The sequence below is a fragment of the Engystomops pustulosus genome, chromosome 4, assembly GCF_040894005.1.
Source record: "Engystomops pustulosus chromosome 4, aEngPut4.maternal, whole genome shotgun sequence".
NCBI classification, from domain to species: Eukaryota; Metazoa; Chordata; class Amphibia; order Anura; family Leptodactylidae; genus Engystomops; species Engystomops pustulosus.
The window spans coordinates 178,179,711-178,207,297 of NC_092414.1; the positions used below are offsets into that span (position 1 = coordinate 178,179,711).

General features: G+C 42.7%; 1 protein-coding gene across 2 annotated transcripts in view; it reads left to right on the forward strand.

Moving 5' to 3' along the window:
- Positions 1–27,587, forward strand: part of MAP2K5 (mitogen-activated protein kinase kinase 5) — a 105,386-nt gene continuing 77,799 nt past the window's right edge. The window contains exons 1-5 of one of the 2 annotated variants that reach the window (XM_072148717.1): positions 1–232; positions 3,035–3,083; positions 5,115–5,182; positions 9,745–9,814; positions 25,998–26,038. In XM_072148717.1, the coding sequence (XP_072004818.1) occupies positions 98–232; positions 3,035–3,083; positions 5,115–5,182; positions 9,745–9,814; positions 25,998–26,038 (363 nt within the window). In that variant the 5' untranslated portion in view covers positions 1–97. Of the gene's footprint in view, positions 233–3,034; positions 3,113–5,114; positions 5,183–9,744; positions 9,815–25,997; positions 26,039–27,587 lie in introns of those variants that run through there. The other variant, XM_072148718.1, reaches the window with a different exon arrangement.

The window sequence follows — 27,587 nt, forward strand, 5'->3', positions numbered from 1 at the left end:
TTTTCTTCCCCAATCTTCCGGCTCAGAACTATTTGGTTCCGCCCGTCCTACTCTGTCCCCTGAGTCCCCCGTACGATGTAACCCGGCCCGGGCCGGGATGCTGTTACTTGGCTTCGAGCAGCCTCAGGACATGGATAGCCAGGCCTTGGTCATCCGGATCCGTATTCCTGATGGAGGCGCAGTGGACTGGACCGTACAGCCGGCCACACAGCTGCTCTTTCGGGATATCCTGGTGAGTAAGGCCACTCTGTTACCTTGCTGACGTCACGGTGACGTCACGCACCCCTTATCCATTTGTAGTGTGTAGCATTTGCTGTGTCCTGAAATGCCCCCATAATGGTAGTACAGGGTCCTGGGTGAGGTCTGGATAGGGGGGTCCTCCTGGTATCTAGTCTCTGTATGGGATAAATGCACAGATTTTAGATGCCCTCCATCAGTACCAAGCTCAAGGAAGTGTATGAGCCTAAGGAAGGTCTTCTATGTGTGCATATACAGGTCCCCTGTGTGTGCATATACAGGTCCCCTGTGTGTGCATATACAGGTCCCCTGTGTGTGCATATACAGGTCCTCTGTGTGTGCATATACAGGTCCCCTGTGTGTGCATATACAGGTCCCCTGTGTGTGCAGATACAGGTCCCCTGTGTGTGCAGATACAGGTCCCCTGTGTGTGCAGATACAGGTCCCCTGTGTGTGCATATACAGGTCCCCTGTGTGTGCATATACAGGTCCCCTGTGTGTGCATATACAGGTCCCCTGTGTGTGCATATACAGGTCCCCTGTGTGTGCATATACAGGTCCCCTGTGTGTGCATATACAGGTCCCCTGTGTGTGCATATACAGGTCCTCTGTGTGTGCATATACAGGTCCTCTGTGTGTGCATATACAGGTCCTCTGTGTGTGCATATACAGGTCCTCTATGTGCCTCAGCCACTTCTGCGGGACATCTAACTTCTCTGTTCTTTGTAGTGGTGACATATTCCGGTATAGAGAAGACAGGGCTGTCGTCAATGGATCTGTGTATGATACTTACAGAGTGTCAGATGGTTGTCTTGCACATGCACCATCCCTTTACAGTGGTTATCAAAATACATATAAAAAAGATAATTTTATTGAAAAGCATTAAAAATAAACTGTACCCCCCCCCTCCCCTCTTAAATCCCCCGCAGATCAGTTTATGTGACCCCTGGCACCCTGCTTTATTACAGACTGCAGAGTGTTGTGTTGTTTTGTTTCTGTTCTTTTTTTTTTCCGGAAAACTGAGAACTCTGCTCATCCCTGTGATCTCATAGTAATAGGTTAGAGATCGTACCCTTGTACTGTTCAAATGTAGTAGAACTTGGACCACTACATTAATCTAAGCTAAGGCTCCTTATACCTGGCTGCCAATGATGGATTGTGTGTCACTTTCCGGGTATAATAACCAAAAACTCAACATAATTAGCTATAACTATACAGTATATTCTTTGACTCACAGTATTTTGGGATCTTGCAAGTATTTTTTTTTTTTTGTTTGTTTAAACAGGTATTTCCGTAATATAAGTTTTCCCCTATATATTTGTCAGAGATAGTTAAGTGCTGTATTCAGCTATAACTAAGATGCATTACCTACTCTTGATCTGGGCACTGTATAGTAATCTTCTTATATTTGTTATCCATGGCCTTCTTTCTTCTAAAATCAACTTAATAAATTATGCTAATACACCAGGACTCTGGGAGGTGTTACCAGAGCCCTTCCATGCTGCAGATTCATAGGCTCTGCAGGTCCCTCCCCCCCCCCCGTAGACTTTAACTTATCTCACACATCTGTTATTAATGGAGGGGAAAAAATATGTTAGCTGCTGTGCTATTTGTTCCGCTCGTAATAACAGAACCTGACGCACACAAGTGTGAACTTAGCCTTACACTTCTATTGCAGGTAATGAAATGTTCTTGGATGTGTGACTTGCTGCTTCTTTGATGTGGGGGATGGGGTACAAAGGCACTATATATAATATATATACCAGATTGTGGGCTCCAAACAGTGAGCCTTTCTCAAGCTCACTGTTTGGAGCCGAAACGTTGCTCTTTCACATGGAATAAATCCACAAGGTATTTTTTCACCACAATCTGGTGTGCTGCCTTTTTTTTCTTTTGTCTAAATAATTGAATGTCATTGCTCAGTTGTTCTACCTGGAAAACTATTGAAATAATGACAACTTGGTGTTGCCATTCCTATTGTCCAATATACATGTTTATTTGCAATATCATCACAGGTGACTGAGATCACCTTGTTTTCGATGTACAGTATTTATTTATAGAGGAACATTACAATGCGGGGGCATAAGAAAAGATTCTCTGGAAAGTTATTTTAGAGGGTTCTGTGAGAGGCAATGGGACTTCTTTAAAGGGAACCTGTCACCAGGGACCTCATTTTCACTAAAGACAGGTTGCAGAAGGCCATTACAGCTGCAGTGCAAATCTACCTTTCTGCCTTTTCTAAGCATTTGCATTACAATATAATTGTGTGTTATAACTGACTTGCATCCTGACAAAATCCTATGGTAGTCACAGGGGCTGGACTTTGGTTTGGATGCATTTCAAAAAACAACATGTTCCTGGTCTGTGTTACCCACTCCTCAGAGCTTAGCCCCCACCTTTGTGCTCCTGTACAGCTCCACCTCCTGCTCCTTCTCAGAGGTTACAGCCTGGTCAACCTGAAATAAGTGGGGGAGGGACAAGCTGTACAGGAGCACAAACATGGAGACAGCCTGCAGCTCAAAAAGGTCACATGTTGTTTTTTGAAATGCATGCAAACCAAAGTCCAGCCCCTGTGACTACCCCAGGATTTTGTCAGGATGGAAGGTAAGTTATAACACACAATTATATTGTAATGCAAATGCTTAGAAAAGGCAGAAAGACATATTTGCACTGCAGGCGTCATGGGCTTTTACAATCTGTCTTTAGTGAAAAATGAGGTCCCTGGTGACAGGTTCCCTTTAAGGTTCTTCTTGCAGTTTTTTGATACATTGTTCTCTTCTTGTTTCCTTTTTTCCAGGATGTGATCGGCCAGGTTCTTCCTGATGCCACAACCACAGCATTTGAATGTGAGCAACATATTACTGTCATCATTATGGTAATGGGTACAGATATTAAATAAAGGGTTAATCCACTCTGCCAATATGGACCATATAGCTGGATTTTTATAGTTTTGTTCATTTATAAATCTGCATCATCCTTGCAGCATCCTTGCAGCAGGCATGTGTCAGATGCATTCCTCTACTAGACATAGGATCATAATTGCTGTCTAGTATTAACATGGTGCTGTCTTTCCTAGCCCAAATATGACCATCTGGATGGAAACTTAGGTGATAAAATTGCTAGAAACAAACACATTCAATGACCTTATTGTGAGCTGTATAATTAGTATGCAGTGATCTCCCTCTAGTGGTGACTGATGGTAAACAGAATGTTTTCATTTTACTCAAAGAAGTGCAAAGAAGTGTTACTAGTTCAGTGCATGGCCTCCTCTCACCACAGGACTCCCATATTTTATATCACCAGCCATTATTAGAGCATCCTTTTCTTTGATAAGATATATTACAATTTTTTTCGTATTCACTTGTACAATCTAAAAGGTTGGTAACCTATTCTATTGATATCATATTTGTGTGTGTGTGTTTGTGTGTGTGTGTGTGTGGGGGGGGTGTTACACCCAGCATCTTTACTGATCAGCTTTCATGGGAGAACCAATTCCTCTTCCTAGGCCAGGATGTTATCTTCATCTATTACAAGGTCATTTAGCAGCCTAGTCCCTTTGCACTTAATAGAACTTAGCTGCAATACCAATGAGAGCCACTATAAAACTGATGGCACTGTGGTTTGGATGCAATAAAGAGATTATAGCACTTGTCTTTGTGCTGTGGCATCTTTAAAATACTATTTGGTGTGGGTGCTGGCAGTCGGACCTCTGATAAGATATTGATGACTTGTCCCATATGATAGGTCGTGAATATCGGGCTTCCAGAGTAATAATAATCGTTAGGCTCTAGTTGCTATGGGGAACTGCTCCACTTACTGTCTGCACTAGTTTTTATACATGAAGCTCTCAGTTTGCGCTTTACAAGTCAGTAAAATCACTGAAGGACACTTTTGAGGGAGCATGTTAGTGTAGATGTATAGTACAGAGGACATGGCTTGTGCTCCCTGTCTGTACCCTACGTATAAGCAACCTCAGGTCACACTATATCAATTAGCGCCATTGTGAATATTTACTGCAGCGCTGTGAGAGTTTTAATTTAAGTTTTTACTGCATCACTTTGTTTTCTATGTGCTAGATTTTATTAGGTGACCTCCTGGGCAGCTCCTAGAAATTTCTGGCGGAAGCTGAAACCGTAAAAAGAAATAGGTTGTGCAGTTATGTGTGTAGAAAAGCTGTGAAGCGCAAGCTGGAACCGCAGTTAAGTCGCTTGACTGAAGTTGCTTCACCCAGCTAGACTATTTCACTTCGGCTTAAGCTGCCTATACGTGTTTTTTTTCATGTTTTGTGCTGTTACGGTAGGTGTCATATGGTACTAGACCACTTCTTCCTTCACTTCTTCTCGAGTAGCTCCTGGTTCAGAAATTCAGTACCTGAGGTGAAGGATGAAGGATATAGTATTGTGGCTGCTTCATCTGCAGGAGAAGCGGGGATTCCTGGAGGTCAGACCTCCATTGATCATAAAGCAATGGCATTATGTTGATGATGCTTTATTTTTGTGCAGAAATAAAAATAATGATCTTTTTATGTGCATAAAAACGGCAGATGAAGTCACAATACACATAAAACAAAGCAGTATAAAAACTACACAGATTCGGTGCAGGTTTACATGCGGATTTTCCACATGAGAATCCACACAGTGCGCCTAAAAATTCCCAGATGCACAACGTGTAAAGTTGTCATTCACACAGTTTCAATTCTGATCCGTATATTAGAATTGAATTGTTTGATTGTGTTCGAATATAGTCGCCAACTACTGATCTCAGGTAATGAACACGGTCCCACCACCACCAGAGGGTATATTTACAAGGACTCATACATTGTCTAATATTATTAATGTTTCTTAAAACCTAACATTATAATATTTTTGATATTGCAGATGAAGATGAAGACGGTGATCGGATTACTGTCCGGAGTGATGAGGAGATGAAGGCTATGTTGTCTTATGTAAGTGGGAAATCCTAAGAATCATTAATATTGTAATATTTTGGGTTTTGCATCCTGAAATCTAGTGATAAGTTTAATTTTTATGGTATTTCCATCTGATGACAGTTTGTAAGGCTCCATAAAACTAGTAGGGATGAACTGCTTGGGACCCTAGAGTCCTTCAAATAAAGGGGCCATAAAGTAATGGCATATCCCAGCATTATTTAAGAGGTTTTCCAAGATAAAAAAATATATTGATGACCCTTTCATAAGAATTTGTATGAAAATACCTGGCACTCCTACAGACCAGCTGTACTTAGCAGCTGATAAACAGAGAATGGAACATTACGCAGACGGCACCATTCTCTGTGTAGTGGCTGAACTGAGTCACTGCAGCTTAGCTCTCAATTGACTAAATGAATTGCATTACTGTGGTCTGGCCACGTTTTACTCCTGGAAAACCCCTCTAAGTGACTTTACACATAATAAACTCTCCAGTTTTACTTGTAACAGCCATTAAAGGGTGGTATTGCAACTCAGCTCCATTCATCTCTTTACAGCTGAGCTACAAAACAGTCACAAACCATGGTGAGAAGAGGAGCTGTTTGTTGAAAATAGCAGCAGCCCTGTTTTTCTAACCTCTGGAAAACCCCTTTAAGTGACTCTTTGCCAGCAGCAGATCAATTTCAACATGTCCGATTTTTTTGTTCATATGTGGAACAAACATGTAGTTGGTGCTGCTGTGCACTTTTTATATTTTGTCCAAACGCCATGGGGCCTCCACTAGATTGTGCGGAATACGATGGACAACTCCGCTGTCGGATCCTTGCTTCAGTCACTGTGTTCCTTAGTCTACCGTCCACCTGGGCGTCTGTGTAGTCATCCATTGCCGTCTGTCTTGCAGCTCCTTGTCACGTCCTGGAGATACAAATGATCTCTTATGACTTGGAGGGTTAGGGTCTCGCTTGATGTTTTTTAATGTGAACAGCACATTAGGAATAATCTCTGTTAATGACTTGTGCATTAGGTATTGTGCTGGATAAATGAACTATCAATTTCTAAGCTTTTTTTATGCAGTACTTAAAGTTACGCCTCATTGGTAATTAACCCCCTCCAGGCTGTCAGCTGCCTCTTCTTCTTATTCCGGTGGGATTACACTAACTTAAGTCTACTTGTGAAGTGTATCCACACATAATATAAACTGGGAGAGATAGGAAATGAGGATAAAGTTGCTGTGTTTGCAGTGCTTTGCGTAAGAAGTATCAAGTGACTCAATCATTTGTACTTGAGAAGGACCTTCTAGAGAGTTGCACGTGGTTTGGGTGCACCTACATCAGATCTGAGGATAAATTTGCAGCCGGCACCTAACTTTTTGGGCTGTCTAAGACTTACAATGCACGTTTAGAGCATCATTATCTCTCCTGCCAATCCCTTCCCTATATACCTGCACATTTATCCCAGTTGAGTGTACAGAGGTAGATGTAAATGTATATAGTATTGCTACCTTTACAATTTAGAATAACCAGCCATAACAGGGATGGGGGGGTTAAAAATAGAGCCTGCAAAAGGGGACTGCTTTTGGGATCCCTTACATCTGGGGTTTTGAAACACATAAAGCTCCCGAATTGTACTGTAAATAATACTAACCTATCCTTATAAATACAGGTCAGTTACAATACTGATATACCAGGACAGTTCCATGTTTTTTAGTTAAAGGGATTCTCCCACGAAACAAGTTAGGCCCTACCTACAGGAAAGGGCCTAACTTTCTGTTCCGTGGGGGCCTCAGTGATGAGACCCCCATAAATCACGAGAATGGGGTACCCCTGTTGGACTCCTCATCGGTTCCTTAGATGAGTGGAGCAGCCAATTGTGCGTGTACAGGCTGCCCCGTTCATCTCTATGGAGCTGACAGAGGTTGCCGAGTACGGCATTCGGCTTCTCCGCTCATCATCGTTGCGACCACCACCGATCAGGCTCTATCCTGTGGGCCTAACTTGTTTTGTGAGAAAACCCCTTTAAAGGGACTCACCAACTTTTACACCAATAAACTAGCAGCCCCCTAAGGTAGGGTATGAAATGCCCTTTCTGGAATTCCATCTTTTAAATCTCAGTTTTTAACCTAAAAGAAGCACCTCCTAAGTCATGTGAAAATGAGCAGAGAAGAGTCACTTTTTGCCTGTCAAGAGTCAGTCTGAAGAGAATCCATCACTTTAGATGTTCATATCCTAATATGACGGCAAAAGCATCATCCATTCTGAAGTGACACTTCCCCCACGGCAAAAAGTTACTCTTTTTTTTTAATAGGAAATGGTCGAAGAAAATCTACTATTAAAAACCAGGGAAACTTACTCATAGATCCAGGTGCTGTGCCTGTGTTAATCTGCTTATATTTGTTATCCATGGCCTTCTTCCTTCTGAAATCAGCTTTTAAAATTACGCTAATGAGCCTTTAGGGGCTTTGTTTGGTATTCCCAGAGATTTTGTGGTGTAAAATCTGGTGACAGAGTCTATTTAACTATTTCGGTATCCTATTTCTCAAATAGAAATAGTAAAATGGAGAAACTGCCTTGTTGTAATTTTGTCAATGGAAGCTGACATGGGGGAATATGGATCTATATTTCTTTCTCCATCATATTACATGAAGCATTTATGACTCCATATTAGAAAAAGTGCCATATCTTCTTTGATTGTACAAATCGCCTGTTTGGGATGTACATCCTTGTGCTGTTCTTCATCATACACATAAATGTAGGTCAGTCATATATATTGAGCTTCGAATAAAACTACTAAGACAGGGAGCAGCTAGTGGTGCGGCAGAGTAATGTAGAAGCGGTGAAGATTTGAAATGAAACCTCATTGGCAAATTTATGGAAAGTCTTAAATAATGGTCTAGTTATCTGCTGGTTATTAAAGAAATTCACTTTTACATTTACCCTTCCCAATGAATTTTGGAACATACAGAGGTAATTTGTCTTGTAAAATCCTGGTGGAACGTCTCCGCTAACAGTTTATAAGACTTAATAGGAATATTGGGGCCGTAATTTCTTTCTCTTTTGCATAAAATTTCACCAGCATTGTAGAGGTACTGTGTAAAGTAAAAGAACTACAAAGTATGGTATACACTCGTGTATGAGTCAAGTTTTTCAGTACAAAATATCTGCTGAAAATACCCAATGTGGCTTATTAAACAAGTGTATAAAAATATACTTACATACTCGCCTTCTGACACTCCGCACGGCTCCTCTTCCTTCTCCTCTTCATTGATAACAGAACGGGTAGAGACTCGTCCATGCGTTCTGCCTGCGGCGCACAAAGCAGCGGCGACACCACCGCCTCATAGTGAGCACATGGATGCGTCTTTGCCCGATTTGTTACCAGTGAAGAGGAGAAGGAAGAGGACCTGACCTTGACCTATGACCCCACTATGAGTATGTTATGTAGCAGATTAACACCTTTCAGATCTTGTGTCTTGTGTAAGTTAGATGTATAAAGGCCATGAAGAAAGGGGGCTTACCACTGAAGAAAAGCTCTTCTTGCTGTGATTAACCTCATTCATCAGACCTTTGGAGAGGCAGGTATGATGTCATTTCATGCAAAGGGGTGTCAGTTACAATGGTTCTGTAGGGAGAGCTTGACTTCAGTGGCTTCTCTGCCTCCATGACTTTTTACAGTTCACTTCAAAGTACATTTTCTGGATGATGTTGCTAAACGGGGCCAAGAAGCAGGATCTGGAAGCGCACATCACACAAGTTGTACTGTTTAAGTTTAATTTGCACAACTAGTACAAAGGGAAGAGAAAATCTGATACTGGGACACATTTACTTACCTGATCCTGCAGAATTCACGAAAGTGCATTGTCCAACAATCATGCACTGTGACGCAATTCACTAAGATCGTGCGCCCAATATCCTACATGTGTTGCTTCCCCGCTCAGGTCCGCCAGAGTAACACCTTCTTCTTCCTGGTGCATGTAAGTGCATTGTCTTTCAAATTTGAATCTTAAATCCCAAAGCTCAGTCTGAATCAGTCTGATCACGACATCCCCCCCCCCCCCTGGATTTCTATCGCATGAAAGCCAGCTTAGCCACGCCACAATCCGATCACATGCGACACAATCCCCAGTTAAATACCTGTGCTAGCGGTGCAAATCCCGAAAATGTCAGAAAAACCGGCCGTGGACCCTTGGTAAATAAGCCCCACTGTGTATGAATGTACAGAGGGAGGAGGGTGCACACAGACTGTGTGTCCTGGACAGACCTCACCCCCATCATGTGTTAGACAGGGATATGTTAACATAAGAAACATCTGATACTCAGAGCAGATTGTAAAGGGCTTATCAGGGGTCCAAAAAATAAATAATCTCCTGTGAAATGCAGACCGAAACCCCCTGTTGTGCAATGATGGTGCCCATGTCATCCAGACAGGTGCCTGCTAGCAACTTGCACGTGATTGTCAGGAAACTAAGGCTGTAGTTCCTATGACAACATCACCGTAATTAAAATTCGCCAGTTTTCCTCTCTGACTTCTGTATTAATAATAATATTATGTGAATTATATTATTCTTGGGTTTTTCCTTTCAGTATTGCAACATGGTCCTTGAGCAGCAGGGTAGCAGCCCTCTGATCGAACCCCTGCAAATCTTTCCACGTGGTAAGTAGTCTTATACAAACGGTATGCACCATAACTTCTTCTAGAAGCAGTACTGCTGCTTAAAGAAATATAGATAATGAAAAAGTTTGGGGCTACTCAGCGTTTTCCGCTCAACCAGTGGAAATGTAGAAAATTGTGCTCATGGTTAGTTTAGAGCATCAAAAACCGAAAAATGTAATAATGGTAAAGTGTCCCACTATTATTGGTGCTCTGGACACTTTACTAGTACTGCTGCTTGCTTCACATACAGACTATAGATGCAGCTGAAGACCAGATCTTTATTTCGAGTGCCACTGTGCACACCTCATGTGTGGGAGAGGGGGGAACTTTCCCAATTTTAGGATTGTTAAACAGATCAGGAAGTACCAGTGGTTTCATTTCTGTATTATACCAGTCATTACTTTGGAAACATTTGCAGAAGTATCCTCTCTGAGCCAAATGGGAAGCAGAAGTAGGACCCTTGTCCGATGAGCAGTGGAGTGATATTCTGGAAGTTCTTCCTAAGTTATCGCTATCAGAGGCTTGGAGGTACTCACAACTGTTACTAATTCACAGATCTTACAAATCTCTTGTGCTACTAAGGTGCGAGGCTCTGCCAATTGCCCTAAATGTGGTATGGAGGATGCAGACCTGGTACACATCTTCTGGGATGTGCTCAATTGGCGTCCTACTGGACTGCTGTTCTGGCAGTGATCCGAGAGGTTTGTTCTATTACTATTCAACCCGCCCTGCTAACTTGGGTTTCCTTGGGGACTGAGGGGTTGGTCAAGTGTTGCGCATGTCGTACCAGGCACCCAAACCCATTGGATCCAACCCACTATCTTTACTATTACGGAACAGCGGAATTGGTTGAACAAGTATATTAGATTAAAAAGGGACGTGTATAAAAATGGGTGTTCAAAAAGTTTGCTACCGATTGGGGCCGTGATGATGGTTAACCTTCAGGTCCTTTGCGGAGAGATGCTAGGATCCATATCTTTTTTTATGAAAATGAGTCGTTTTGAGAGATTGGGGGTGGGGGGTGGGGTCTCCGGGGTTTGTCTACATGGTCATTTCCTCTGAGCATATAAGAATTGATGGGCTCCAGTCAGTTTTATTGCCATATTGTGACGGGTGTATCTGATTTTTCAACCACTCAAAGTAATTTAATCGAGTTGCTGCTGCCTCTTTCAATCTGGGCTGGGAGGAGGGTTTGTTTACATATAACTGTATAGTGTACATTTTCTTATGGTAATGTACGGTTAGTGTTATGATGATTTCTGTTGGAAAATGAGTTTGTTTAATAAAAAAGTATCCGATTTTAAAAAAGAAAGCCACTGTGCCCTCCCTATTAGCCCTCATTTGCATACCATGTGTGTAATATGGGCCGTAAACGGGAAAGTTTACATCCAGTATTGCACAAGTGGACATGGATGGGCGAGTAGAGCCACCCCACCCAAGTCAATAGAAACTGAGCAGCTGCCATGCACAATAGACCTCTATTAGGGCCAATTTGTGCCCACAGCCCCCAAATACGCTCCTTATTTACATTTCAAGTGCTATGTTTCATAGTGACCGGTTTTAGAAGAATTGCCTAAAACACACATTTTTGTTTTTATATCACATCCTATAGGAATACATCAAGACCGATGCAATCTGTGGTTGTGCAGCAGCGCTACTAAATTGGATCGGTCATCAGACTGTGTTGTAACTTGTGGGGTTGGGTCCTGTTAGCCAAAAAAGGCAGAAAATAATATTGTATTTGGAACAATCTAATAGTATTGCTGAAAGAATCCATAAGACACCTGGTAATGGGAATGAGTCTGTGTTCTCATGAGGTAAGGGGGAGGTATAAAATAAAAAAAAATACATGACATACATACCAACCCCCCACACATTCAATTCTAGTGGCACAGACCCTCCCCCCTCCCCTCTCCCCCCTCCAAACCGAAAGTGGTGAATCTTATGGGATCACTGCACCCACTCCCTGCATATAGTGGACACCTGCACCTTCATGTATCGCACTGTTGTGTGACATCTTTATGACTTGCCTTTCCCAGCAATGAGAGCGCCAAAAATCAGACATTTATCCCTTATCCCATAAATAGGAAATAAATGTCATTAGTGGGAAGTGGCACTTAATAAACTTTCCAGCCATTTCTTTCCTGTTTTCTAGGGATATGTCATTTTACGCCCAGTTCACACTTATGTCATGTGTTTCCAGTGCACTCGCTGTTTTAGAATAGAGTAACAGAAAAGAAAATCGGAAGTTAAATTATAGGTCTTCCGCTCACCTACTGTTCCCCATAGATTTCAGTGAACCTTCTGTTATGCTGTCTTCCCCGCTATTAATAAAGTAAGGTGTAACAGAACCTGCCGAATGCAGGTGTGAACTTAGCCTCTAGTTTCTTTCTTTATTCTAAAGATACACAAGGGATGTGACACATGAATCCCCCCTCCCTCTTAATATCTACATTTGCATAGTCGGGAAACGTGTGCAGCAGTAGGTGTGGAGGCCGTGTGATGCCTCACCCAATAGCGTAGGGACCCACTACAATGATCCAGATCTTCCCCTCTCCAAATGTTGGCACTGGGTAAAGAACATCATTTGCATAAATCCAAAAACTGTATTACAGCCTTGAGCGCTGGGGTCCTGGTTTCAAGTCCCATCCAGGTCAACTTATGCAAAGAGTTTGTATGTCTTCTTTGTGTTTGCATAGTTTCCTCTGGGTCCTCCGGTTTCCTCCCAAACTCCAAAAACATATTGATAGGTTGATTGTTGATTGTGAGCCCCATGGGGACAGGGACTGTTCTGGCAAGCTCTGCAGCGCTGCATAATCTGTAGGCGCCATATGCTATATAAATAAAGAATTATTAGTATTATTATCCATGTAAAGCGTCCTACACAACAATGATTTTAATTGTGCTGCCATTTGGGGCCTGGTAGACGCCATCCACATTCAGGCTGTGATTGTGTCATGTAAAGGCCAACAATAACCAGGTCAAAATATAAAAATCTCTTTTTAACTTGGCAGAAAAAAATTCTGGCTGAAGCATTTTTGCCTCATTGTCCCATCTGTAGCACCCTGGCCTTTATTGCACCCGTTCACTTTTATATCCTCTGGGATCCTCCTATGTTGGGAGTATATTCGCCTAGTTTAGGGTTTGGTTGGAAAAAGTCGCAAAGTTTCATATGATGTTGTATTCTAGGTCCCCGTTGTCCTACCTCTTGGTAGATTTGGGACATTCTCTCTCCTAGTTGCTTCTTTTCTAAATATGTTGTAATATACAGCCTCAATATAGATCACAAAACGCATTACCGTGTGTCAGAGCGGAACTGTTAGCACATCCTACCCCGTATGCTTTGTGTCCGTGCTGGCGGAGAGGTTTTTTTATTCATCCTTTGTGTTGGAAATTCAAATTCAAGATGAGGTTTAACCTCTTGATGCCCTCTTTATTATTGGACGTTACTGGCTGATCACACATGATGGATAGTAACTAACCGGTTCCCCGTATATAGGAAGCCTTAAGGGCCGTTCAGTCGTCCAAAGCCATCACAAAGTGTGACAGATCATCAATGAAACTGATGCACTCAGCCTTGAAACAACATCTAGATCATTTTTTCCAGATCATTTCTTGTAGGAGACTTGGAGACATTGAGAGGGAAGTCTCGGAGGGACTTTATACTCTAGTCTCCCAGAACAGAGGCAGGTGATACTATTGGGATATTTAACATAATTTCAAGGGCTGAAGGACACAATTGACTACAGTATGACCATTATCTTAGATCAGGGATCCGTCATCTACTTGTCTCATACTCCTGACCACATCCATATTAGAGAAACCAAGATATATCTTCATAGACGGGCAGTCGGGACACTTGGGATCATTGAGTGACAAACCTTCTGGGAACCCTTGTGGTAGTGACTGCATTGGATGTCACAGAATTTTGTACTACTTTAGGGAGAAATATCCTTTAAAGAAAACTTTTTAGCTCCCAGGTTGAGTGCAAACTTTCATGAGAACTCTTGATGAAGGTTTTTTTTTTTTTACATGCAAATCTGGGGGGTAACTAGGAGAGGCAGGGCCCCATAGCAGACTTCTGAATGGGGCCCCTATCTTGCTTAAAAAATAAATAAATTTGCATACTTGTATACTCACACATGTGAGTTACAATCACACACATTTATACACTTATAAATACACACATTTATATAATAATAATCTTTATATATAGCGTCATTGTATTCCATAGCGCTTTACAAATCATAGGGGACATATACAAATAAAAAAACTACATTACAGTACATTCATATGGAACATTATTAGTGAGGGCCCTGCTCGGAAGAGCTTGCAGTCTAATATATATACACATACAGTTCTTCACAGTACAGTTATACACACACAGATACAAACATATACAGCAATATATACTTCGCATACACCCATATATACAGTACGTCACACACACACATATGGAGCCTTATTACATGACAGATACACACATACATCAGATATACATCACATATATGTCATTCACATAAGTGGTCCCAAACCTTTTTTTGCACAGGGACCGGTGGGAAATACCGTGAGAATACATTTTCTCCAGGGACTGGTGGGTGGGGGAATGGGGTCTGTTTTTTTTTTAGCTAAAAATGTATGTTTACGCACCCCACAATAACTCCCTGTAGGCCTAGCTTATATTGTACCATTTCCTGAAGAAGTGTCTCCCCACTTATATTGTCCCCTTTTTGTTTGATGCCTCCCCTGATTCCATTGTTTCTTTTCCTGTAGCTGCCCCTCTCCCAGGTCCCCTTTCCCGTAACTTTCCCTCCCCCTGCGTCCAATGTCCCCTTTCCTGCAGCAAACCCACTTTCTTCAATGTCCCCTTTCCAGTAGCTGTCCCCCTCCTCTAATGTCCCCTTTTTTTGCAGCATGCTGCCCCTCCATCAATGTACCGTTTCCTGCAGCTGCCCCCTCCCTCAATGTCCCCTTTCCTGTACCATGCTACTCTCCCTCAATGTCCCCTTTCCTGTACCATGCTCCTCTCCCTCAATGTCCCCTTTATTAGAGCATGTGGCCCCTCTCTCAATGCCTCCTTTGCCGGGCCAAACTCGAAAAAAAAAAATTCCAATACTCACCTTTCCCCTTCTCCTGTAGCTGCCTTCTCTACTTTCGCATCTCTTCCACGATAATGCCCGGCTCTATTGTCGCGAATCGCAATGGCAATGGAGATGTGTATTAACACAGAGGAGAAGTGAAAGAAGAGAAGGCAACTGCAGGGAAAGATGATTATTGTTTTTTTTTTTCACAGAGTTTGGCAGTGGCCCGGGACCAGCAGGTTGGGGAACACTGACATATTTTTCTGTACAATCTGCAGAATAATATGTATATCCTACATTCTTTAGTGTGTCGGGTCAGATGGCACCCTGAAACTACAGCCCCATAGCATCTACTATGGCTATTACCCCTTTAGTTATGCCCCTGATGCAAAGTCCAAAGTCATGTGAAAATACTAAGAGAAGAGCAACATTTTGCTTGAGATGAGTCATATTTAGCGGCTACAGGGTGAGGGTCTTTTCAGACACCTGTATCCGATCCTTTATTATCTATACAAATGCATTTTGGTGTAGTAGTAAAGATAAGAATCTCATCTTTCAGATCTCACCAGGCTTGTGGTTATGTGAGCTACAGAACCAAAGATTCAGACAGTTAAAGAAATAGGCAGGAACTGGATGTTTATCTGCTGCTTGCATTTCCAACTATATCTTGAACTCCCTTTACCTCCAGTTCTGTACCTTAGAGCAGCACCAACCTGATGCAGGGTTATAGAAGAAATTCTTGTCTTTATAATGACACAAAAAGGCTCTCTTCTAGATACTATAGAACCGTTGTTCTATACTGAACTGCCTCTAAAAGTAAATCACCCCAGACAAAATATAACTTTTCTCTGCTCTTTTTCACGTAACTTTCAAAGGTATTTCTCTTTTCTCTACAATTAAGCAGGTGAAATTTAGCATAATTGAGGGAATTCTAGAAAGGGCATTTCATACCCTACCTGAGGGTTCTACTTGTTAGATGGGGTAAGATCTGGTGACGGAGTCCCTTAAAACCTTTCTGCTCTCTTCTTGCTTATTCACAAAGTGCATTTGCATTCCCACCAGCATCACGCCTGAGAAACGTTTACACACGCATTCTGCTGCACAAAAGTGTGAAGCGGTGCACCTGTTCCCTGCTGCCGGCCCGCCCGCCCTCCAACATTACTTCACATCTTGCTGCGTTGCACAAAGGCTTATTGATGTGTGCAGTAATTATAGAGTGCGTGACGATTGTTAATAGCTGGGGCACAGCGCACTCTCCGCTGACACAGCAGGGGTTAAATATGCATTCCACCGAGACAGAGCAGGGGGCAAAAATGTAATTCTTTACTTCAAGACAATCAATCAAAATTGACAGTGACTTTAACAACAATTTGTGGCGTGCAGGGGACGTGGAAAGGGAGCAGCCTGCGCTGTGTGAGCCAAGACCTGTGAGCGTGTTTCTATTCATAATAATCATCTTTATTTGTCATGTAGTATTGACAGGCGGAGCATGTTGTGGAACTGTGGCAATGCAGCGAGCAGCAGAGCCCCCAGACCTTTATCGCTTCTCAAACAAATCAACCAAATTCTAGAATGGTCTCCTCCTTCAAATACATAAAAAAACCTCACAATAAATAACTTTCCCTCTTCTAGCAGGGAGTTAAAAATCAGTTATATCTGCTGTCGGGCAAGCTGGGTCATCACAGATATAGAGGCTGTGAACGGAATTCTAGCTTTTCCAGTCCCCTGAATGGGATATATAATTGGTGTCACTACGATGGCTCCTCTAATTTTAGTGCTAAAAGAAGATTGGAAAAGCTGGGTGATGTGATGCCCCTCTGTGAATGTTAATAGCAGCCAAAGAGTTGTTTACACAGCTTTCTGAGAAACCTTAAAATAAACCGGCATTAAAAAAAAAACTTTTGTAAAGGATTTTAGAAATCTACTTAAAGGGAACCCATCGAGTTGATTTGGGACTGAACCGACTACTGGTCCTTATGGATCTCAGTTTTAGTGTCTCAAGTCTCCTAGTTTCATGCTGTCCCTGTAAAGCAAATCTTTATACTCGCCTAGACATGGGTCCAATACAGTGCTGCCGCCATAGTACAGCACAGATTCATTGCTCATGTACAGTGACAACGGGCGCCAAGAGCTCCAGACCACCGAGACAATGAGAAGTTTTTTTGCAAGGGGGATTTGGGACTCTAAACCAGCAGTCCTTAAAACACGTGGGGGTTTATTGTATCATACCACCCTGACAGGTTCTGTTACTGTTTTGACAGTCTATATATCTTCTTGTCCTTCTTGACACACTGGAAATAGCATTCAGCCAATCACCGCCTGAGGGAGGGGCACCTCTGTGGCTTGTGATTGGGGGAGCAGGCACTTCCTGTATAACGGGAAGGATAAATAAAGGGTAGTGGAGGACAGATGTGTTTTAAGGATAGCAGGAGATTGAAACAAAATGATGCTTCTTTAATTTTTTATTAAAGGAGTTGTCCAGAGATTGAAAAAAAATTGTATGGGGGGGCTTAAAAAACATCAGCATCTTGTACTCGCCTACGTTCTTGAAGCATACATCGCTGCCAGGCATCTGCTTCAGTCCAGTGGATAAGTAGTATATTGTTTTTTTTAAGCTTCCCCAGCCAACCCCTTGGACAACCCCTTTTATTTTTTTAAACTATTCGTTTCCTTTTAAAAAAAGAAATATAATTCGTTATCTGAACTAAACTACAAATTTTCGACCCCCCCCCCCCCCCCCCCCAAACCAACATCTCATAAATGCTAAAGGAAACCTACCACTTTATAATGGCAGTTAAAACCCTGAAATACCTTGCACCAGGTCAGGGTGAGCTGATGCTGGAGCATATCTTCATTATTTGCAGAAACCGCCGATTACTTTTTAAACTGTTTTATTCTGTATATATTCCAAGCACGCTTCGGCGCACCATACACGCAACCGTGCGGTGCGCCTTATTAGGAGGTGCCGGAGAGCCGGTGACGTCACTGAGCTCTTGGGCACACTCGCGCCTGCGCAACTTCAAATCAAGCGCACGCACGATCGCGCACATGGTGCGCCGAACCCATATCATGATACGCCGAAGCGTGCTTGGAATATAAAGAATAAAACAGTTTAAAAAGGAATCGGCAGTTTCTGCAAATAATGAAGATATGGTAGAATTTATGAATATTTTTTTATTTAAAATGAGTGCACAAAAGAGTTCACAAATCTTAATCCCCTAATGATCCTTACATGATAAAGATAACTTTTAACCACCTACTTTGCAATTTTACTTTGCACACCTTAATGTTCCCCGCTGACCTAGGGATAACATCATGTTATCTAGCAGATCAGCAGCAGAAAATGACATCTCCTTCTCCATGAAGTATGATATCACATAACCCCACTTCACCAGCTGAAGATGACCTCAAATAAAACCAGTTTCTACCACCTGCATATAAAATCCTACATTTCCGGCTCCATCACCCATCACACATGACATCACATTATTAGCACTTCGCCAGCTAAGGATGATCATATAAAGTCTGACATCACTACCTGTAGATGACATCATATGACCTGACCCCTGATGATGGTGTAAAACTGGTTTTAAATGTAGTAATCTAGACCTCTGTGCATGTACGGGTGACGGTGCTTCTGATGCAGGTGATGTGTATGGTGAAGGATTGCTGCCCGGGGTGCTTGTAGTTATATGGCGCGTCTTTCCACAATGCATTGCTGGACACATGCGAGCTTTGGGTTTAGTTATCTAGACCAGAGGTCCCCAACCTTTTTTGCACCAGGGACCGGCTTTAAGCTAGACCAGTTTTCCATGGCCCGGTGGGGGCGGGGCTTTGGTCATATGGGGTGGGGTTATGGAGGGGTGGAGCTTATAATATAAGATATCAGGGAGTGTCCGGACCAGATCCATCATATCGGTTTGGTGTAAAAATAAAGCAATGCAAAATGCATACAGCGTATCGCCATGTAGTATAAAATGCATACAGCGTACCGCCATGTAGTATAAAATGCATACAGCGTATCGGCATGTAGTATAAAATGCATACGGCGTACCGCCATGTAGTATAAAATGCATACTGCGTATCGCCATGTAGTATAAAATGCATACGGCGTACCGCCATGTAGTATAAAATGCATACGGCGTATCGGCATGTAGTATAAAATGCATACGGCGTATCGCCATGTAGTATAAAATGCATACGACGTATCGCCATGTAGTTTAAAATGCATACGGCGTATCGCCATGTAGTATAAAATGCATACGGCGTATCGCCATGTAGTATAAAATGCATACGGCGTATCGCCATGTGGTATAAAATGCATACGGCGTATCGCCATGTGGTATAAAATGCATACGGCGTATCGCCATGTAGTATAAAATGCATACGGCGTATCGCCATGTAGTATAAAATGCATACGGCGTATCGCCATGTAGTATAAAATGCATACGGCGTATCGCCATGTAGTATAAAATGCATACGGCGTATCGCCATGTAGTATAAAATGCATACGGCGTATCGCCATGTAGTATAAAATGCATACGGCGTATCGCCATGTAGTATAAAATGCATACGGCGTATCGCCATGTAGTATAAAATGCATACGGCGTATCGCCATGTAGTATAAAATGCATACCGAGTACTGCCATGTAGTACAAAATAGAAGCCCTGATAAATATCACAAATGCTGCATATACATACAGCATATATACACATCAACAAACAGTAGATACAGCATATACACACACACATATACATATATACAAACACACATATATATACACACACATATTACATATATATACACATATTACACATATGTACACATATTACACATATATACACATATTACACATATATACACATATTACACATATATATGCAAAGATAAAGTAACCTTACCTCTCTATTGTGTTCCTGGAAATTTCGGTGCCTTGTCCTGCAGCGGTGGTGTCGCGGTGAGGTAGCCAGGAGCGGGTAGGTCATGAGAGCCGGGAGGCTAGGGAGCCTGGAGCTTAAGCGGGAGAGGGGTTGAGACGGAAGTGAAAGGGGAGCCGGGAGCCGGAAGCGGGTAGGTGAAGAACCAAGAGCGGGGGGGGGGGGCAGAGGGAGCGGAGAGCGGGGGGGCAGAGGGAGCGGTAGGGGAGCGTGGATCTTGAGCAGGGAGCCGAGAGCCGGGAGCAGGGAGCGGAGGGAGCCGAGAGCGGAGGGAGCGGTAGGGGAACGTGGAGCTTGAGCAGGGGCAGGGAGCCAAGAGCCGGGAGCAGAGGGAGCGGAGAGCGGAGGGAGTGGTAGGGGAGCGTGGAGCTTGAGCAGGGAGCCGAGAGCAGTGGGCAGAGGGAGCGGTTGGGGAGCGTGGAGCTTGAGCAGGGAGCCGAGAGCAGGGGGCAGAGGGAGCGGTTGGGGAGCGTGGAGCTTCAGCAGGGAGCCGAGAGCCGGGGGCGGAGAGCTCGCGGCAGTAGCGGGCACATCACGTCTTGTACCGGGGGGAGGCAGCAGTTCCCCCGCGGGCACTCCCGGGGCCGGGAGCAGAGGGAGCGGAGAGCGGAGGGAGTGGTAGGGGAGCGTGGAGCTTGAGCCGGGAGCGGGGAGCGGAGAGCGGAGGGAGCGGTAGGGGAGCGTGGAGCTTCAGCAGGGGCAGGGAGCCGAGAGCCAGGAGCGGGGGGCAGAGGGAGCGGTAAGGGACCGTGGAGCTTGAGCAGGGAGCGGGGGGCAGAGGGAGCGGAGAGCGGAGGGAGCGGTAGGGGAGCGTGGAGCTTCAGCAGGGGCAGGGAGCCGAGAGCCAGGAGCGGGGGGCAGAGGGAGCGGTAAGGGACCGTGGAGCTTGAGCCGGGGGCGGAGAGCTCGTGGCAGTAGCGGCACCGCACAGCGGGCACATCACGTCTTGTACCGGGGGGAGGCAGCAGTTCCCCCGCGGGCACTCCCGGGGCCACGTGTGTTGTGTGAGGTGTGGAGATGAACCGCAGGACCTTGGCCTTCAGAGGCAGCGGAGGCCTGGCCGCGGTGTCGGGGGACCCCGTGAACAACAATGGCGTCAGCTCGGGGCTGCTCTCTGTGGAAGAGGCCTCGGCCTGGAGCCTGAGCTGACAACTCAACGGGGGGAGCGGAGCCGCGGACCCCTGCGCGGACCGGCTGATAAACTGCAACGGCCCGGTCCTGATCCGCGGACCGGCGGTTGGGGACCTCTGATCTAGACCTCTCTCTGCGTTCATGTTAGGGAATCCAACCTAATAGGAGACCTGCCCGACCACAGTCAAGCTGAGTTTACGGTCGGATCCCCGGGCAACCAAATTCCATATAAAAAGTACTGATGGAGACTGGTTGTAAATATATCTATGAAACATTTTTTTTTTTTTTTTTTTTTTATTACCCGTACCTCAAATTACAAAATGTGTTATTTTTCTTTTCTGAATGTAATAAACATTTTTGCCTTGGTGGGAATAACCCTTTAAAGCCTCAGCATCTTTATAGCGAAGATGTAGTGTCTAGACTTTATGATTTGTCCCAAAGGGGATGAAAATCAATAATATATATTCTTACTTTTGTGTTATCACCGGGAGGCCCATAGACTAAAGCTGGGAGGCTTCCAGGACGCATCTAAGCCAAGTTGGATAGCGGTGCAGTAAATTTTGTGCTATGGTGTTACAATGAGAATTAAAGGGGAGATTAACTCTTTACTATTTTGACTTTAGAGGTCATATTTAAGTAGTTATACTGATGAAAAAGAGCATTTTAAAGTCTCTACGTCAATGCAGTGGATTAGTAGCAGCAAACTCATAGGTGGCTAATTTGCTGCAATGAACGGCACCAGTACATAGTGACCCGTGCAGCAAGTTCTTAACTGTGATCAGAGAGTCAGCAGCTAGGTTATCCTACATGTACAAACCCTGAGGCTACCTCAATCAGTTGTGGATTGGGTGCAGATTTTACTTCCAGATTTTGTTGTGGACAATCTGTAGCATAATACAGTAGCATCAAAGTGAATGTGATTTGTAAAAAGTTATGTAGACACTGGCCCACGTTTATCAAAACTTGTACAGTGTGTACTATGTGCAGTTTACCTGTGGAGAGTGCAGGGGGCGCCAGATTCATCAAAAACTGGCGCATGGTCTCCATGAATCTGGCGCCCTCTGCACTGCTCGGGAAGTGCGCATTTTGTTCATGCTGCAAAATTGTGGTGCGGACAGAATTGTGGCGCAAACTATTTTCTGTCTTGTCGGATACAGTGCAGCCATGACACAAAACTGGCGCGGACAATTTATACATGTATACATTTATAAAGCAAACACTTTAATAAATGTGGGCAAAATGTGTTTTTTTCCAACAGAAATTGGAAAATAATATAACGATAATGTCCCTTTTCTTGAGCGTCCTTGCAGATTTTTGCATGCATTTTTTTTTTTTTCACATTGAAGTCTATGGGCATGTTTGAAATGACATCAAATCAGCTGAAACAAAATGGGTAAAAAGAATACAGGCAGTCCCCGGGTTATTTACAAGATAGGTTCTGCAGGTTTGCTCTTAAGTTGAATTTGTATGTAAGTCAGAACTGTATGTTTTATAATTATACCTCCGGGCAAAATTTTAGGGGTCTGTATGACTATTGGATTTTAAAAATGTTGGATTGTCATCAAAACAAGGATTAACAATAAAGCTTCATTGCAGACACCTGTGATAACTATTATAGCTTCTCATTGTAGCCTAAGGCTAAAGTACAATAAATTGCCAACACCAGAGGTCCGTTTGTAACGAAGGGTCTTCTGTAAGTCGGGTGTTCTTAAGTAGGGGACCGCCTGTACATGTGAATGCATGTGAATTTGCATGAGAAACGCACTAAAAATAACACAAACCCATATTTGATGCAGATTTTTCACATGACAATTCACAATTTGCGCAGATAGCCTAAAGGTGTTTACCTAGAGACAGACAGAGACGTACCTCTTGGATGTACCTTCTCCGTTGATCTGTGGGTCCCGGCATAGTCCTGTCCTGTCCTAAATCTACATGAAAATTTCAAAGAAAAACACAAACCTAGAAATACTCACCTCCGCTCCTCTTCAGATGTCCATCACTAGTCTAAACACGCCTGGATCACCTGGAAAAGAAAGTTTTATAATTAGGAGCACAGGGACAGATGTCCGGCACTCCAGGCTGCGAATTATGATGCCCCCCGCACCACCCTATCCCATGCTAGAAGCATGGGAGAGGGAGGTAACGTCAAGTGAGGGGCGTGAAGTGACACCGCTTGCATGACGTCGCCTCCCTCCCCCAGCATGGGAGATGGAGATGCGGGGGTGTGCACAATTAGCAGCCCGGAGCACCGGACATCTTGTCCCCGCGCTCCGGGCTGCTAATTATAATTCTCTTTTCTTGGTGATCCTGCCGTGTCAAGACTAGCGACAGAGACCGCCAGTATGAAGAGGAGCGGAGGTGAGTATTTCTGTTGTTTTTCTTTTTTTCGAGTGGTTGATTTTCTGTAACTTAACCCTGTTCACTTAAACTGGTGATCTGAACTTTTTTTTAGTAAAAAAAAAAAAAAAAGCAAAAACAAAATAATCACCTGTTAAACCCTTTTCTGCTCAAATGCATTGCTCTGGTGGTCCATGCTGGTGTGAATTTACATCAGACATCACCTACATCTTTGTGACTGCTGTAGCTTGTTGTCCGCTTTAGTGCAGATACTAGTTTCAGGACCAAGGCCGGTGATGTGATCATGTGCAGGTGTAAGGTATGTCATCCCTGCAGGGAAGTAGCACCTCAAGGGTCCAATCAAGTTGTCGTACCAGAAGAGGAAAGTTTTGGGTTAGAGCTTCTTGTTTTTGACTCTTGGAATGATGGGTGATAAGGAATATGGTAACTAAACCTTTAGCTGTCACCAGATATTATCTCTTCAAACCTCCATCACCTACAAAGCCTTTATTGTATCTATTCCTGGGAAAATTGGGAAACAACCAAGCAACTCACTAGCTCCTACAGTCAGTAGAATATATGCCAGGAGCCCATATTATGTGATAACAAAGGAAACATGAAGTTGGTAAAGCTGAGTGACAATCACTTAAAGGGACATTATCGCCAGATTTTACCCCATTTAACTAACCAGCACCCTCAGGTAGGGTATGAATACTTATTCTCCTTCATATGAAAATAAGCAGAAAAGAGTCATATTTTATCTGAGATGAGTCACATTTAGAGGTTCCAGGCTGAGTACTACTATAGAAGCCCCTTTCTTTGTTTCTAAATTACCTGTAACAATTGTGGCTATTAAAGATCTAAATCTCATCTTTCAGATGGCATCAAGCTTGTGGTTTTGTGATCTATAACGGGCAGTTAAAGACATAGTTAGGAATGTGAGCTGCAGATAAAAATTCAGTTCCATCTCGTGCAACTATGACTCTTCTTTGCTCATTTTCACACGACTTTTAGAAGGACATTTCATACCCTACTTCAGGGGGCTAGTAGTTTATTGGGGTAAAATCTGGTGCCCTTGTCCTTTTAAGTGGTTGGCACTCCTGTATGTTTACTTATGACATTATATGAGAGTATTGCATATACCCGAGCAGTTATGTACAACACAAGAACAAACCTACAGAACCTAAGTTGAATTTGTATGGAAGTTGAAACAGGTATATTTAGTAAGTGTAAATCTATCTACCATCCGCATGCCATTAAAAAATGTAGCAATGTTGTCCCTTTGAAACGAGGATAGCTGTCCTTGGATACAACCACCCCTTGCACTCTGAGAGTAATGGCCAGAGATACACTATTGCGCCCTGCCTGACCACTTCGTATCAGCACTCATTATCACAGGACGACTGTGGGCCATCCTGTAACTTCTGGAAATTTCATATGCAAAAACAATTTGTTTGTTTGTGCAATCCCTCCACCAGCAGTGGTTGTATCCAAGGACAGCCATCTTGTTTTCAAGGGATAACATGACTACATTTATGGAAAATTATCTTCACAAAGGTAAACTTTTTTTTAGATCACATCCAATTGAAGAAATGTATGTATATAGCGGATGAATTAAATTAAATGTGAATACCCCTTTAAGTTGGGGACCACCTGTATTCTAGTAACTCCGGTATCTCTCCGGTAAAATGCAAAAACAATTTGTTTGTTTGTGCAATCCCTCCACCAGCAGTGGTTGTATCCAAGGACAGCCATCTTGTTTTCAAGGGATAACATGACTACATTTATGGAAAATTATATTCACAAAGGTAAACTTTTTTTAGATAACAACATCCAATTGAAGAAATGTATGTATATAGCGGATGAATTAAATTAAATGAGAATACCCCTTTAAGTTGGGGACCACCGGTATTCTAGTAACTCCGGTATCTCTGACTTGTTTGGTTATTGCAAACATTTCTCAGATACAATAAAGACTTTGTAACAACTAAAATATTTGTATTAACCTTTTTTTTTTTTTTTTTTTTTTTAAGGGGATGTGCTGTTTAATATGATCTTTTTTTTTTTTGGCTTACTTATAGAGGGTTAATCCAAGATTTCGTATTGAGGTGAAGTATTCTCTGCACAGTGTCAGTCTAGGGGGTCACTATTATTTAGAAGTGCTTTTCTGCAATTCCAATATGCCTGCTTTATACCAGGTTCCTGTCTGCGGCCTGAGATGAGCCCGGGCTGCCCCTTTTCCCGGATAGTTATTAGGAGCATTTAATAAGACGCCCTGCACTGACAGGCAGCACGTGGAGAGCATCCGGGATATTAATATGAATAGTCAGTTCTTCCTATTGCCTGGAATTCCCAGTATCGGCGCACCTGCTCCAGAATGTGGAATTAAGGGCAGCATACAATCAGTTTTAGCTTACACTCTGTCTGCGTGTGTTTTTTTTTATTATGTGTTTTAAGCAGAAATTAGAATTTAGATGAGACGGTGTCAGGAGGGTGTGTGATTTCACAGAAAGGATCCAGTCTTCTGGGACTCCTCTCTCTGCTCGGAGAGCCTCTCTTCAATCATTCCTCGCTGCTAATTTTGGTGTCACTCTCATTTCTTTTTAAACGATTCATTTCAAAGGAAGAAGGGGGGGGGGGTGGATTGTAAATGGCCCCGATGTGATCTACAATTTAGTCTATTACTGTTGCAGCCTGCAAGCCTCCCGGGAAGCGGAACATACATGGCCTCAAGGTAGGAATTTCAATAATTGTTTCAGTAAAGTTGGATGGATTTGAAATGCTGTGTTCCACTTATTGAAACGTCAAAAAAAAAAAAAAAATCTGTACTTTCAACATTGCTGACAAGCAGGACTTCCATTTACTAGCAGGGGCTGTGAGGACAGGACGGATCAGAACCTGTGCGCATTGGCTTGACATTAACCCTTTGGCTGTGTGAATTATAATAGTACACAAATAATTACACAATTTCTATTAAAATGCAATGGGATAAAAATATTGTAAATCAAAAAGTGAAATTAATGAAAGCATAAATAATCTGCATGATAATTGGTTTTGTAAAAAAAAGGAAAAGTTAGGCGCAGTTCACACTGCTGTCAGCATTTCCGTTAAAAAAAAAAAAAAAACTGGTGATAAACTGAACATAACTGACGACATGTGAGTTACTGTCCGTTTTTGTATGTATTATAACAAATCATTGATCTTTCTTTCCTATCTATCGATATAATATTGGCTTTTGTGGAATAAAGGACAACCAAGTTTGTTTCACTACCTGGGATTGCTGCCTTTTTTGTGGAACTGTCTGTCTGTCTGTATCTATCCTATCTTTCATAAATCGAGAAAACGGGCAGCACACCAATTTTTTATAAATAAGTAAGAAGTGGATAGTTTATTCACCCTTGGTGAGGAGTTTAATTATTTCTACTCTGAATCCCTATTCCCTTCTCAGGTTTGTGGCATCTATCTATCTATCTATCTATCTATCTATCTATCTATATAGATATCTCTGTCTATCAAAATCTCTCTTTCTCTATTTCTTAGGAAAAAAAAACCTGATGGAAAAAACGATATAAAAAATTATGACATCAGTTGTGCATGTGTTTTTTTTTTTTTCCGTCAAGAAAGCGCATGCATAACGGATGACGTTCTATCCAAACATATAAAATGAAATAAAATTTACATTGATGTCAATGGGATTTTTAACTCCTGTGTTAAACTTGGGTTCTTTACTTTTTCTAACAGAGGTTTAAACATTAGCGTGAATCTTAGAAAAAAATAACTTGGAAATAAACACACGTTTATGTGTACCGTATTGGTGAGTGATAAAACGTATGGGTGTGGTTATATATCGCGCACACGCTGGGGTTTTACTGATCAGATTTGCATAGAAAGTCTGTGGCAATTCTGAGAAATTGTAACACCTCTTATCCACATGCCCTGCAAAAATAAATTTTCCTACAAAATTGCCGTGTGTTGCAGTAAACTCAATTTTTTGGGCAGGTTTCACTGTTTACAATAAATACATTGAAAACCGCAACAAGATCCATGAGGAAATTTGAGAACTGCAAAATCCGTGGTGGAAATTTTGTGTTGTGTGTGTGGCCTTGCTTGTCCAATACTATCACCATTCATCATTTCCTATCATTTTTTTTAAGGATTAAAGGATTTTAGGATTAAAAAGATAATTTTTTTAATTATTTTTTTTAACTTTTTTTTATGTTTGACCATTTTCTGAGAGGTGAGCCAATTTGTCATTTTTTTGCCATTCCAAGAGGCAATACCGT